General features: G+C 35.3%; 2 protein-coding genes across 2 annotated transcripts in view; both read left to right on the forward strand.

The window, feature by feature from the left end:
• The window catches only part of LOC137396667 (uncharacterized), a 28,966-nt gene extending 21,408 nt beyond the window's left edge, over window positions 1-7,558 (forward strand). Inside the window, exon 6 of the mRNA XM_068082983.1 lies at window positions 7,043-7,558. Coding sequence (XP_067939084.1) covers window positions 7,043-7,290 — 248 coding nt within the window. The 3' untranslated portion in view covers window positions 7,291-7,558. The remainder of the gene's footprint in view (window positions 1-7,042) is intronic.
• Window positions 1-16,800, forward strand: part of LOC137396818 (neural cell adhesion molecule 1-B-like) — a 474,203-nt gene that overhangs the window by 118,280 nt on the left and 339,123 nt on the right. The window lies entirely within an intron of this gene.

The following is a 16,800-nucleotide window of genomic DNA, read 5'->3' on the forward strand; positions in this document are numbered from 1 at the left end:
TCTTAAATCTAGATAGACATCAGTCTGCAACCCAGGCCTGGCTGTTTGCAACTCAAAACCTTAACTTGAACAGATCACCATAAATTCTGTGAAGCAAATGATTACACTGAATTTGTTACTAAACATAAAAGTCTAAGGTCGATTCAATTTTTGTGCGCCATACATGTGTAGAATTATGGTTCTTTTAATAGTTCTTTATTAAACCTACTTTAAATAGGTTTAATAAAGAACTATTAAACTTCTAAGTTGATATTTGGAGAAAAATTAAGTGATGGATACTTTTTACAAGCACATTTACGAAAGTGTGGGAAAAGTATCACATACCGACAACTCCAAAATGGTTGAAAAAAAAAAAAAAATAAGCCAGAGTTATCTTCTCTACGCAAAAGTCTCCGTTTATTAAATTAAAAATTCATACATGTGTGTGAGGTGATGTCCCCAAAGTTAGTGTTAAATTCTCATGAGCTATATAGGTGCTAGGCCAATAGGCTAAAAGTGCTCAAAAATCAATTTTTTGTGGCAAGGTCTTGGACTTACATGAAAATTTGTGTCTAGTACCTCTAAGACCTGAACTGTTGGAAAATGCAGAGATACTGCGGCTAAAATCTTCACATGTACCTCTAAATGGCTCCCGAACATGACCCTCAAGTGCATTTTTATCCATTTTCACCAGACTTTCTACCTTTTGAGTCTCATAAATCAATTTTAAAAACTATTTTCTTTGTTCTAATTAATGCATATAATTAATAATTGTTTGATGATAGTATAAAACAATTTTTAGCCAATTCTGGCCAAAACTGGCAAATACAGCATAAAAAAACCTTTCGTTTTTTGGCCCAAAACGGCTATCAGCCGCTGAAGGAAAACTAAGCTATATGAGGTAAAAATCTGATTAGATTACAGCAACCAGTGAGCATGGAAATCGTTTAGGCATTCAGATATCCAGTTGAAAGTATCATATTTTGTTCAAAAGCTTAGTGTGACAATTTGACAATAAATCATAGGGGGATAACTCTGGTAATGTACTTCATTACACACAACGCCCGTTGCTTGTTGATTTTGCAGATACATATTATTAATTATGGTACATACAAAACTATATTTACACAATAAACACCGCGTACAACAGCATCACTCCATCATTGGGTCTGAGATGTAAGTCAGTGTTGTCAGCATCTTGCAGTTGATGGTGCAATTTAGCTGCGACAAAAGTAAACTCCTTCAGCAGGAATACCTGAAGACTCTCCAAGCTTTCAGAATGAGACTGTAATCGAACATGGTCCTTCATTAGAGGGAGACCTAAGCGTTTTTCTAATATGTATGGTAATAGACAAGGCTTTTCTGGGGCTTTCAATAAGCGAGCTGTCTTTGATACAGGCGTTGATGTTGTACGTTGTACGGGAACGGATACATAGCTGTTTTGGAATATGATACCATTTACTTTATGAGTTGTTCTCTCTCCAGTTTGTTTTTCTTCATTGATGTATATGTTGTCATACACTAAGGTGGTCGGTCTATGTAAAACATGTTCTTGAGGAACCATGGAGTCTTTGTCTACTTCTCTCTGGGCAATGCTCGTCTCAGCTCTGTAAATAGTCTTGTTGCTCACATTGTCCGTAGTTATTCAGCAAGGACACAAGATCTGCGGAACCAGTTATGTTTCTAACTGCTATTCCCAATACCATAGATTTTGGACAAGGATTCCTTTCCTTCATTCGCAGCATGTCATGATGTCCTGACATATACTGAAAAGCTTTGTTGCATAGTCAGACCTGATAGAACTATATTCAGAGAAATCGTCTATATCTTTAACAAGGCCTGAGATAACAGCTAAGAAGTTAAAAAGCTCTGCCGGACCTGCAGCGTAAAACTGGTCCAAAGTTGTGTTTGAAGCACTAGAAGGGAATGGTGTTTTATACTTATGATTGTCTATTGAGTTCTTTAGTGACACACTTGCATGACTTAGCTTAGAACCATCAGTGTTGATATATATTTCTACCAAACTGCAATCGCTGTCGTCCTCTAATTTTGAATTGGACATGTCTGCAAGTTTCACACCTGGAGCGTAGACTAACTCTGAGGCTTTGCAGGATTTAGGTTGCTCGAAGATTAACTTAGGGAACTGCTTTTTGAGTAGCGTCTTCAGTTTTGATGTTCTGTATGAAAAAAGTGTAATTTTTTTAATGGCATCCATCAACACACAAATTACATTAGAAGTCACAGTAGTCCATGAACATTAACCAGCCACACATGCGTTAGTTGATTTTGATGCTCTTTTTCATCAGTGAAGCTTTTGTAGAGTGCAAGCAGCTCTGTCATGGCGAAGCACTTCTTTGAGATGATAACTTTTTGGAGGAGTTCCGCACAAAACTGCGGATGTAGCTTATTGGTAGTATCATCAGTAAGGTCAGATCGAGATCTAATAACAAGACACAAAAATCATAACATCATTTGACATGATTACCAGGAGCTAACAACAGTAGTGATAGTATATTCCATAATATAAGGGGTGCAGCATACAAAAACAGTATCAATGGACAAGTAGGTCAAGAAAGAATATGCAGTGTACTGTTTGTACTAGTTCACTATCCTACACTGTTACATAGTATGAAAGCCATAACCATTTTCATGAGTAGCCACACAAGTGTTAGGTGTTGATTGCTATTGTTATATGTATACACACAAAACAATATACCATGAGATTAAAGCTGCTACAATTTTGCAAGGTTACCTGGTTGTAGTGACTATCTGTAAAAATATGATAAATTAGCAGACTATATAGATAACTAAAATAGATAAACCAATTTAGGGAATTATGTGAAAGCTGTGTCTTCCAAAGAATTAATGATGACAATTTGAAACAACACTGTTGCCTGTTGCAGTAACCACAGAGACGTAACTTTTATATTGTATACAGTATGTAACAGGTGAGTTGACAACGAAATGACCAACCTGTCAGCATCAGCTATGTTTGTGGGTGGACCTCTCTTTATAAACAGCTTGCAACAATGCTCAAGATGCATAATTTCTATTGTCACTGCATCACCAACACCAAAATGTACAGATATATTGTCGTCAGTAACCTCTCCGCAACTTGCTTCAGCTTGTCTAGAATGTAGTTTCAACAGAGTATATAAAATAAATTAGGCTAACTGAGACCTCATCTCAAATTAGTTCTATTTTGCATGTAAATATAAATAGTAGCCCATAGAGAAGAAGCTACATAGTACAAGCTAATTAATCTTTGATACCTGCTTCTTTTGTTTCTGCATTTATTAGTTTGTCTCTTCGAGTACTGTGTCTCTTCTTATAGAAGAAGCTATCCTTCTTCTTGCATATGACACATATTGCAGGCAGCACAGGTTTGGTCAAGCAACTAGTCTTGACATCTGAATGTGAGCGTAGTTTTTTCCTCATTGGAGGATCAGTGTCAGAAGAAGATGTTAAGTATACCTGACCTTCTAATGTCTTTAAAAACATAACAGGGTTATAGTCTCATCAATATGCTAATGTGATCTTTATTGTCCTTCTGATCATGCTAACCAGAGTTCCTTTGTTTGTTTGGGTTTTAGTTACAGTTTTGTCTGGTTAAGGGAGTAAGGTAAAAAAACAAGCAATGCAAGCGCCATTAACATGTGTATAAACCAGTGAATTTGATGAACAATTCTTTGTTGGGAACAAGCACCCCTCACATGTACGGCAGCTTTTGCTCTTTTCTGTGCATTGGCTAATTTTTTTTATCAGTAAATTTAGAGTAACAGGCCTTTTGAATGTAAGCACACTCAATTATAGAGGGCACCATAAAGGCCAAACTTTATTATGGCTGTTTTCTGAAGATTGCCATATTTCTAGGCACTTTTAAAAACTAATGTTTTGTCAGTCAATTTTTTATATTCCCTGGATTATTTGATGTACTGTTCTCACAGGGTTAAAGAACTGAGTCCAACTGATTCAGGTTCATATTGTTTAGTTGAAACTCAAACCGGGAAAACTAAAATAAAAGCGTAACATAATGACATAAAATATTTTGGCATGTGTTTGTAGAAGATCATATCAGTAGGCAATTTGCACACTTCCAACCTATATAAAATCAATAAAATATATATGTTCTATAATATGCAAATGCTACAATAATTACATGAATGATTGCTAATAATATAAATCGCATACCTCTTTGGCCTTCTACCAAGGTAAGGCAGTAAAAAGACTTGATCACTTGTATATCAAGCTATGACTGTTGATAAAGTATAAATATTAAAAAACTACATGCTGCCAACTAGCAGAGTATCTTGGTATAAAAATGGCTTAGTACAAATCAGCAGAGTTTATTTACTGTTGGCTATAACATAAACAAAAATACAATTTACTGCAAAATGGCAATGCAAGAGCTATGAATCTCTCTAGCTTAGCTAAAAATACACAAAATAGGATTAAAATGGTCAATTTGATTCATAGGCAGCATCAGTGCAATCTACAAGCATAGATTATATAAACAAGCTTCACTAAGTTATTATATTGTCGTTAATGTGATGATGATCTCCGTAGGCTATTCCATAGGCGCTAGGTAAATTTGAAGTTTGTTTACTACGTTTGATAGGAGATGACAGCAGCACTCCATGGCTAGCACATGTTGAGAAAATTCTTGAATCCAAAGCACCAAGTAATAATAATAACAAGATAAAGCTTAATACATAATGTAGTTACAAGTTAGCTGTCTGATGTTATTGCAGGAAATTCAATGGGGGGGGGTGGTGGGGGTGGTGGGGGTGGTGGGTGTGGTGGGTGTGGTGGGTGTGGTGGGTGTGGTGGGTGTGGTGGGTGTGGTGGTGTGGTGGGTGTGGTGGGTGTGGTGGGTGTGGTGGGTGTGGTGTGGTGGGGTGTGGTGTGGTGTGGTGGTGTGTGGTGTGTGTGGTGTGGTGTGTGTGGTGTGTGTGGTGTGTGGTGTGGTGTGTGGTGTGGTGTGTGTGGTGTGTGTGGTGTGGTGTGTGTGGTGTGTGTGGTGTGATGTGGTGTGTGGTGTGGTGTGGTGTGTGTGGTGTGGTGTGTGTGGTGTGGTGTGTGTGGTGTGGTGTGTGTGGTGTGTGTGGTGTGGTGTGGTGTGTGTGGTGTGGTTTGGTGTGTGTGTACATATCAGGGATAGATCTAGGGATAGCATACTGATGTATCAGAAGAGTATGAGAGTGTGGACACATTAAAGCGCAGCATTATTTTGCCATAGAGAAATATGTGGGTGTGGATACATTTAGGGACAGCATCATTATTTACTAGAGAAGTGTATGAATGTCGATGCATTTAGGGAAAGCGTCATTATGTGTTGGAGTAATATAAGAGTGTGAATACCTCTAAGCACGGCTTCATTATTTTGTAGTATGTGTGGTGATAATTGTAATGACAGCATCCTTTTCTGGCAGAGGGGTGTGTTGTGGATACATATTGAGACAACCTTTATTCATAATGGGGATGCATATAAGAGTAGTTGCATTTAGGGACAGCAATAACGACGTGCTCGAGAAGTATGTGAGTGTGGATACTTCTAAGCTCAGAAAAATTATCTACTAGAGGAGTATGTTAGTGTAGATACATGCAGGAACAGCATTATTATGTGTTTGAGGAGTTTATGAGTGTGAATACATCTAAAGACAGCATCACCACATCGTTGAGAAGTATGCGAGTGTCGGTACATGTAGGGTTTGCATGATCATCTTTTAGAAAATTATGTTGATGCATCTAGAGATCGCATCAATATGTGTTAGAAAAGTATGAGTTTTGATACATCCAGGGACAGCATCATTATGTGCTATAAGAGTATGCGAGTGTGGATATGAACTGGGGCATCCTCATTAGGTAGTGGAAATGAATGTGACACTGTGTACATCTCGGGACATGGTACATGTAGGAAGAGCATAATCATGTACTAGAGGAGTATCTGAATGTTGATATATTTAGGAACCGCATCATTATGTGCTAGATGAGTATAAGATTGTGGATACATCTTAGCACAGCTTCATTATTTTATAGAGGAGTGTGTTGTGTGGATAAATATTAGGGCAATATCCATATATAATGGGGAAGAATGTGAGAGTGGGTACATTTAGGTCTAGCAATCAATGTGTGCTAGAGGATTATGTAAGTGCGAATACATCTAAGGACAACATCAGCATATTGTAAAAAGTATGTAAGTTTGGATACATCTAAAGCTAGCATCAAAACATCGTAGTTGATAATTTGAGTGTGTATACATCTTGGTTTGGCATCATTGTCGGCTAGAGAAGTATTAATATAAGTGAGTATACATAAAAAAACAGAACTATTGTTCTAGATGAGTATTTTAGAGTGGATATATCTAGTGACATCATCATTCTGTGATAGAGAAGTACATTGTATGTGAGTATTGACATGTTTTGCGACAGATTCACTGTGTTGCATGCTAGAATGTGAGTGTGAATACAGTTGGAGACAGTATCATTATATGGTAAATAGATGGGTAAGTGTAGATACATCTAGGGTCTGCATCATCATATTGTAGAGAAGTATGTGAGTGTGGAGGCATATGGAGACAGTGACATTCTGTGATAGAGAACTATGAGAGTGATAATGCATGTAAGGTTTTCATTACCATATTGTGGGGAGCATTTGATCCTGGATGCATTTAGGGACAGCATCATTATGTAGTGGAAGAGAGTTTGAGTGTTGATACATCTACGAACAGCATTAAAATGCCATAGGGAGGTGTGTGAGTATAAATACATATAGGAAGAGCATTTTATGCTAGAGATATATGCTAGGGTAAATAAAGTTTGGTAAAAAGTTCATGTGAGCATTAATACTGCCTCATGAACGGCACCAAAGAGTTTTGTGAGGACAGCAATCGCTTCCCAGATTCAGTAATTGTGTGGTGAAAAAATTTATGTAGATGTATACTTATTGGATACAGCTCTAATTGGTGGCAGTGGTACTTCTGCAAATGGCCTCTATGGCACATCAGACTTGAATCTAAGGATAGAACATAATTATCTTATGATATATTTTTGTTTAATTCCAGGAACTAGAGAAGGTACAAAGGATTCTGCACACAGAGAGATACTCACAGTCAGGGACCAAGTTAATATCCATGATACTACTAACACTGTACCTGTCTATGAAAGCATGAGAAGAGATCCAACTAATCATGTCTACAGTGTTGTTAATAATTCTAGTGAGTCACAGACACATCACTATGCTAATTTTGAGCCTATGTATGAAATGACCAAGAGGAAGTCAGCTGACCATGTTTACAGTGTACCTCATTAATCTTGTTAAGATAATCATCCATCTACATCACTGTGTTTATGTTGGGCTTCCTTTCTTTTTAAAAGATTCTTCTTACATTTAAAAAGAATTATGCAGCTCAAACTATGTTATTTTTTATCTTATTTATAGTATTTTTAATATTTTATTTCATATGTTGTATTAAACTGTCTATGCACTATTATATATGCATGAGGCACCTTAATTAATGGACGCACATACTGATAACAATTTGCAAATTTTAATTTATTATGTTCTTTTTGTATTATATAGATTAGCAGCATAGAGCACCTACAAAATCATATCTTTTAAAACTGTCAATGCTCACAAAATGCCATTTTAAATCAACAAAAATTAAAGGAACCTTTTTTCACCATTTGCATTTATTGCTTTATATTGATTTAAATATTCGTAAAGTAACGAGATATTTTTTAACTATATTTATATTTAATAATATACCTGAATAAAATGTTACACAGATACTCAATTGAGATTACTATTTGTAATGTAGAAACAGAGTAAAGTAAATAGGCATAGTAATTACGGAATGCTTATTCTTCCAAAGAATTCTTAGGTAGTTAAACGATGTGCGGGGTTTATTACCAAACAATTCTGCAAAATACTACGCAGTCCTGTTAACTGTATAGTTTAAAGTTAACAGTTGATGCTCAATAAGCAACAGGTCAGCAAAATACTATGCAAACCTGTCAACAACATGCCATAACTCACATAATAGCTAGATATACTGTAACTTACAGACTAATTATATAAACTGTAACTCACAAACTAACAATATATACTGGAAATCACAGACTAACAATATATCCTTCACTCACAGACTAAATATAAACTGTAACTCACAGACTAACCATATATACTGTAATTTACAAACTAAATATATATACTATAACTCACAGACTAACTATATATACTGTAACTCACAGACTAATAATATATACTGGAACTCACAGACTAACAATATATCCTTCACTCACAGACTAACTATATAAACTGTAACTCACAGACTAATAATATATACTGGAACTCACAGACTAACAATATATCCTTAACTCACAGACTAAATATATACTGTAACTCACAGAGTAACTAGATATACTGTAACCCACAGACTAACTATATATATATACTGCAATTTACAGACCAACTATTTACTGTAACTCACAGACTAACTATATGTACTGTAACTCACAGACTAACTATATACACTGTAACTCACAGACTAATTATATATACTGTAACTCACAGACTAACTATATATACTGTAGCTCACAAACTTGATAGAAACTGAATAACAGATAAGTTTTAAACTCAGTAATTTGCATAATAGTTATCTAATTTGCAATTCACAGTACAACTGTATACAGTTATATTGTGAATTGCAAACTCCCCATTAACAGTATGTATAGTAACTCATGAAGTTACTGTGTCATGCCAGTTTAAAATTTCATCACAGCAAAACCTGGTTGAAGTTTATGGTAAGTTGTCTAGTATAATTATATAGTCCTTCAAATCAGGTTGGAGGCAAGCAATCTATATGTTCTCCGCCATATTTACCGTATCTTCTGGGGGTCCTCCCATGGTTTGTGACGATTCAGACGACATGGATATTTAAAAAGTGACAGACGAGACGACCATTTATCAATATCACTGACCTATACAACCTGGACGGCTCATCGCCTATTCCCGTGGGTACGAGCACTTGAAGCGAGTTGGCGGCCATGTTACACTTCCAAGAGCGATATGTAACGCACTGTTGTATTGTAAAGGCGTTAGCGTTTTGACAAGTTTTCATTACCAAGGAGTTTCCTTCAATATCATAGGAGAACTTAAACATTAGATGAAGCCCACTGTTTTTTATTCTGACCAATAAAACATAAAATGCATAATTCTATTTCCAGCTGCAAGATGATATTTATATATCTATATATATTATATATAATGATTTACATATATAGTATATGATATACATATATCTATAAACATTTTCATATATATATTTATATATATGTGTGTATATATATATATATATATATGTGTATATATATATATAACATTTTCATATATCATTATATATTATATTATCATTATATGATATACAAATTTTTTTTTTGAATGTTAAAATTTATTTGAATGTTTAAAAATATTTAAAATAATGTTCGTTATATATGATATATATAATGAACATTTTATAAAACATTAGATTATGAACATATATATACAGTGCTGTGCAAAATAATGAAACAACCTATGATTTTGAGTTGTTTGCAGAGTTATATAGGAGCTTCCAACCTCCAACTCACCCTATTGTCACAACCATATATACCAATGAGTGCAGAATTTTGTGCTCTATACAATGATATCTAATAAATTTAAGTATTAAACCGTTAATCTTAATGTCATTAATGAATGAGTGGCACTAGATTAAAGTAAGACCAATCTATTAATGAATTTCCCATCACATTTTATTCAAATGTTTATGATATTACAATATAACAATGAAATATTAATTTACCAACCATTTAATTTAATGTAGATATGGGTAATAATATGCCATTTGAAAAATACATAAAGTGATAAGTTGATTAGCTAAAAATATTTGCGTCTATTTATTATGCACATAGTTGCACCTTATACCATTCTTTCTGGCACAAACTTTTTAGTCTGTTGATATGCATATTATAAGGACTAAATGCAAATTTGATGGTGTAACAGTGATCAAAATAGAGACGTTTAATGACTTTTAAAAACATTGAGGGTGGTCTCATAATTTTGCACAGCACTGTATAAATATATATAAAATTTGAAATTGTACATGAGAAGAAGCCTGGAAGGACACACATTTGAATTGATCACTTGAATTCAAAAGTTTCCTTACTGATGTTTGAACGATATTAACTTTAATAGCTGTTCCTTATTTTGGGTCCACCAAGTTTTTCATTACAGCCTTTGGCAAGATGATGCATGTGAATTTTCACATAACATGATGCTATGCACTTAATCAAGACAAAGACATGATTATAATCAGGCGGACAATCAAACATGTGGTCATTCAGCTCCACAAATATGGTGCGGGTTTGTCAGCAGTATCTGGGAGGTTGTTTGCTGCACCATCACATCTTTCTTTCGGGAGTTTCCTTGGTTTGCATAAATTCTGAAAGGAAAAATTTGCGAAAATTCACAAGGGATAAATTAAAAAGAAAACCAACATAAAAACATTATAATTATGTTATATATGTTATAATGAGACAGGAAAACCATTCCATTCACACACAACATCGAGCTTGTTGGTAACCCTGCAATAGAAGGTGGGAAGGGGAGAAACCTATAGCTTACCGGCTGCTGTTTTTACTAAACAAATGAAATTTGTTAATTTTTTTGTTAAATCTAATAGTTCACCTTTTTCAAATAAAGCAAAAAAAATATGCTACCGAAATCAAAAACATAAGCTCGAATTACTATTATCAATGTTTCATAGGCAGTTAGAAAATAGTTAGCTTTACAGCAAGTACAACTATTGTCTTGCTTGAATGTTGTATCCGTGAGTATGTTTGTCAGGGTCATGGTAGATGGAGTTATGGTATTACCATCACTATGCTTACCTGAGTCATAAGTCGGTGGTTGAAAGTCTTAAGTCAGTAGAGGCTCGCTCTTCAAGAGCCACTGTATGTGTCACAAACAATTATGTTAGTCGGAACAGATAGGACAAGTAGAAAGTTAGCTCCTCTTGAGCTGTTTAGATGTGTTTGCATTCATTTTTAACAATGGTAATAAATGCAATTTACCAGTTGAATAGCCTGAGCGAAGCATGTACATGGGTCTAAAATTGTATATTTCTAGTATCAAATGGTAGTGGTATTCTAGCATAACCATTAGCCTGGCTCTAATTAGCCTGTTTCAATTGCGCTGAACTGGTATGCAAACTTCTCCGATGCTATTGACCACATCTCCTTTTACTGACCTATTAGCTCGAACAGTTTCTTTTATTTTAAACGCCAACTCATGAAAATCACACAGCGACACAAATGTCGTTTTCCAATGGAACCGATAAACGACATTTTTGTCATTTCCCCAGCCAAAGGGTTAATTGGGGAATCCTCTTTCTTAGGGCACAAGGTTTCCTTCATGCACATTTGCATAGCAACATACTTTTTTAGTGCAATAGTATGCACATGACTTTCAGTTTTAATACTATAAAAAGCATAAAGTGCTACTGTCTCCTCAAGCACTACATTGTTCTCAAGGACTAAAATCAAGGACTAAAACTGCAGTATGTAGCTTGGTTACCTTAAGTGAGTTGTTTAGATGGACTTCAGCATTACCAGCTTTTTTCAGCAATAACCATGTTAGTGGTAAGCACTTTACATAGAGCCACTTCAGCCGCGGCTGTGTCCATAGCAACTAGGCAGTCAAACCCGGGCAACCCAAGCACAAGTTTGTTTTCAGCATCCACAAAACATGCAACTTTGTACAGAGATTCTATCTCATTTTTTACCGCTTTCAATCACAAAACTCGCGGAAAATGAAAAAATGGTACAATTATAGATGGGTTCTGTTTTATTTTCAGCAGAAATCTTATCATGATTATTACAGCTGGAAGCAACAGAAGAGTCTTGGTTGGCGACTTAAAATTTGGCTGGCCTTTGTCCCTACAACCACGGAGGTGGCATCCATGGATGTTCAGACATTTGTGCCTGTTGCCCCGGTGGCTGCCATGATTGAGGTCAGTTGCTAGTGGATTGAAATGTGCTTGTTTGCAGGTTTGCATTCTGAAAAGAGCTTTCATTGTGAAAGCTTCTAATTGCATTGACATTCTTTCTTTGCATTCAGTCCTGGAATAGGGCGTTGGATAAACAAATGGTTTTTATCTCTACATACATTCAAAACATTTACTTTTTTCTACACCATTCAAAGCGGTTGCTTTGGGAAGTGAATTTGTTTGACACTTTGCAGCTACTAGGACTCGAATGTAATTGACAGCAACATGTACTTCGTTACTCATGAACTCAGTTTCTACACTAATAGCAGCTCGCAAAAGCTCGAGTTAAAACTTTCCTGCCAAAACTAGCACGTGCTCTCGAATTTTTGGTATTAAGCCTTTTTTAAAGTGAAGTAGTACAAATGAGTTTTCCTTGGATTCTTCAAACTGGCTCATGATTTTTCTGAATTATTTTAATACTGTTTCACGGTTTTGCTCACCCTGTTTAATTGAGGGAATTACCATTGCCACCTGCACAGCACTTCGGTAAGTGCTTAGCTTATTTTTCAATAAACGTTTTACAGTACCATAACTAACACATTCACCTCTTTATTTTACTATTTCTCGGCAACACCCAGTGGCCAGATCCTTTAGATAAACTCGCAAAATGATGTTGTATTCGGTTTAATAGACATCATTTAACACACGACACGTTTCAAATTTTTCGACAAAGGTTTCAAAATCTTCATCTATTGATTTTGCTGTGAAAAACCTGCCAAATTTCCCCCAGTCTCCTCCATTACTGGCAGGCATAGTATAAAAGCTGTACTTACTCCTAATTTCTTGGATCCTACAAACAGGAAAGTTTGTTCTGGCTGGCTCCCATCTATCCTCATCATTATTCCTGAACCTATAAAAAGGAGAGCTTGTTAGGGCTGGCTTCCTTCAGTTAATATTCTCAACTTTACTGCTAAGGACTCTGACATATCCTCCAAGCGTCTGATCCACTCATCAAACTGGCATTTTACACAGAATACATGCATTAGGTATGTCTCATGCACATACATGCGGACATCTTCATGTCTTTCTTTTATCATTTTCTCTAATGCCTCAATGGCATCTAGTTCATCTTTTGCTTCACTCAGGGGGCCCATGGTTTCTGTGTCATGCTCGTGGCTTTCCTCAGCTTTTTGCGAATCAGGATCTGTTATGTCTTCTAATTTGGTCTTCCTCGACAACTAGTACTCTTTCTTCCAATTATTTCCACAACTTCTGATACCTTAATATCAGAGTGTGCTGACCTCACACTTATGGGTTTGACGCAAAGTCTTGTTCAAATAAGACTTTCACTTTAAACTTCAAGCAAGATAATATAATTGAGTAATGCAAACTATACATCTAGCAACCACGTGTAAAACATTGGCTCTTTATAGCAAAGAGTGAATTTTTCTAAAAACTCTGTTGGAATGACCGATGCCAAAACATAAACATTGCCAAACACAATTTGGTACATGTAAAACACAGCATTAGCCAACAATCTACGTTTTATTTTTTAGACATATGACACAACCGCAGTTCAACGTCAGATGTATCATAGCATTGGCTTTGACAATAACCCATGAAGGCTGACACAGGATGAGATTGTTCATTTTTAGACAAAGTTTATAGCGTTGCATGTCAGCAAAGACTGTCAATATAAATAAATTTGTCAACATGGCATAGCTTGTGTTAATGAGTGGCTTTCCTGGAAATGCTATCGCAATGTAGCTATAACAAGATAATGTTTGTCAATTGAATGTCTAGTGGGCGCAATTACTAGTACTAACAGAATCAGGTCAACACCGATGGATCATTGCGAATAGATTGTTTGCCTTTGAGATATCTTCATATCTCACAAAATAGTACAGTTTGGACATTCACTATGCTGGATTAAAAATCAAAGAAAGGTATTAATTGCATATGGATGTTTAGTAAACAGGCTATACTATCATGTCAAGTCCGCTATTCATACTGCTGATGCTGCCACATTTTTCTCCCTTCTGTGGCATAAACACCTCACTCATGTAAATGTAAGTACCCTCAAAACATGAATCATTGGTGTGAAAATGTTGTGATGGTACAGGCAAAAAAGATGTCTGTGAAGCTTGTGTGAAATTTAAAATGTCTTGACGACTATTTTAAACTGACCGCAACATTAAATCAAGTAGGATTCTTGAAATAGTACACACGGATGTGTGTGGCCCTGTGCAAAATGTATCTTCAGGTGGTTGGCTACACAGATGCGGGTTATGCAAGCGACACAGACCGGCAATCCAAATTGGGTGCAGTCTTCATTAATGCTAGTTGTCTAATCAGCTGGTCCTCAAGCGTCAGTTACTCATTGCCCTTTTTACTACGGAGTCAGAGTATATGTGTGGTTTGATGGTGTTGTTGAATGCATGTGGTTTTGACATCTATTCTCAGATATTGGAACTGCATAGCTTAATTCTACAACTATCTCTGTAGACAATCAATCAGCTGCAGCGATAGCAAACAGCCAGAAAACAAGCTAGTGTACGAAACACATCAATGTAAAATACCACTACATTTGTTAAGTGATTAAAGCTGGTGATATCCCTACAAAGTTTTGTTCAACAAATGATAATATTGCTGACATATTCAAAAACCAGCTGTCATGTGGTCAAAATGTCAAACTTAGAGGCATGTTGGGTTTGAGCGAGTCAATTGTTAACTAGTGAAGATTAATTATAATAAACACATGATTATTATTTTTCGTTTGTTGTTTGTTGGTTACGATCATTGTAACTTTGTATTACTCAAACTGGCTGTTGGTGCAACCGTGTAACTTCGTAAGAGTATTGCAATAATAGCAGTTTCATGGTTTTAATATTTATTTCTCTTTGTGCTTTTTGAAAGCTTGTTGCTTATTGGTACTAATAGTTTTTCATATAAAGCTCTCTTTTTTGTTCCCAACTTTCAATATGAACGCAGCTAATAAAGTGTCTGCTAATAAACTGAATATTCAAACTTTATAAACATCACGGTTTTGGGACACTTTTTTACCGATTGCTTGCTGTTATGAGTTCAGAAAGATTAAGATTGTAAAACAGTATCATTCAAATAGGTGAGTAAAAATAGAGGTGGAGATCAAATTGAAAGTGGCATTTAACGACAGGTTTTCCAAGTAGGTAGTCCATGAATTACAATATACATGTATAAAGTTAGTCTGTGAGTTACAGTATATAAAGTTAGTTCTAGTAATTTACTTTAAGTTGCTACTTACTTTATGCTGGCAATTAGAAAGTGATGCCAGACAGAGAAATCTCTGAGTACAGAACTAGCATTGGCACTATGCTGATGCTATCCTCATGTTGTCTCAACTGTATTCAATGTAGCTGTATCTTAATTTAATAATCATACGTGATATAATTAGAGTGAACTGTAGTGTCTCTGCTGCAACTGAAGTAGCATCGTACGTTCATGTACCTTGTTGATATTCACATGATATATCATGCCTGATGATTACCTTGTCATTGTAACTACATGGAGTAGCACGGTGAATGTAGCTTTACATTAGTTTACTTTAGATTGGAAGCTTTCCTCATTTAGATTTGTTTATATTTAAACGTGTTGTGAAACCTGTAACCAATAGAGACAACTTATAATATGTGCTCTCCACTGCTTATGGAATTTTGTTGCCACCTTAAAGGATTGCTCACTCTGTATGGTGAAAGATTATTTGGACCTAGACTTACTTAGATGAAGTTCAAAGGCTTGTCTTTCTCTGTTTTAAGCAGGCTAGCTGCATGTCTGGTAATATGTAGATTATATATTACTTAATTTTGTCAGTGTTTTGTTAAAACTCAAATACTGTGATATATTTTGTGTCTGCCAGAATAACATAAGTGTTTATTTTAGTAGTTATTTACAATTAAATATATAAACATTGTATTTCTGTTTATTTGCTCACACTTTTCCTACGAGAATACATCAATGTCATCTACTTATTAAACTGTAAGTTTCAAGTAGATGGTTTTATGGTTATCATAGAATAATAATCCATGCTTATTATATGTACTTTTTATCAATTATTCGATGCTGTTTACTTTGTTGTAGAGTTGTGGTCAACTTTTAAGCATTAATTTTTGTTCCTCTTAATGAGAGTTTTTAATAATTTACAGTGTTGATTTGTGATTGAACAGTTCAAACTATTGTTGATAAGTTAAGTAATGCTCACTTATAAATGATAAATGCTATTCATCTAGTATTTTTGTCTTAAGACACAATGCTCACAACCCTCAATAAATCATCTTACTTTAAAGTAGCTTTCTTACTGCTTAAGCATTTTTTACTTTTTTACTACTAACGCTTTATTTGCTTCGTTCATTTAAAACTAACCAGAGGAAAGAATGAAGTGTTGTTTAAAGACAGTTGAACCAAACTGTGAGAAACTACGTTGAAATTGTTGGTTAGGCTTAGGCTGTTGGGACTTTCATGAATTTGGGTTGTGATCATCACAATACTCACTCTGAGTCATCAACATGAATATGTGGTTGTACACAATTTTAGTTGATTCTATCAGAAAGTATAAATATTGTTCTATCAGTTGCTATTATTGTCAATGTTTGAGGTGGCCTGACTGCTAAGATGTTTTAAGATTAAAATTTACAAAACTTTATTGCAGTTAAAATGCTAAAAATATAAGACATTTTCAGGCTTACTCAAAATGATGTATATAGTGAGACAGCCTATCTCTATCTCTCGTATATACAAAGTTTTCTTATGTTGAGTTCACC

The sequence above is a fragment of the Watersipora subatra genome, chromosome 5, assembly GCF_963576615.1.
Source record: "Watersipora subatra chromosome 5, tzWatSuba1.1, whole genome shotgun sequence".
NCBI lineage: Eukaryota > Metazoa > Bryozoa > Gymnolaemata > Cheilostomatida > Watersiporidae > Watersipora > Watersipora subatra.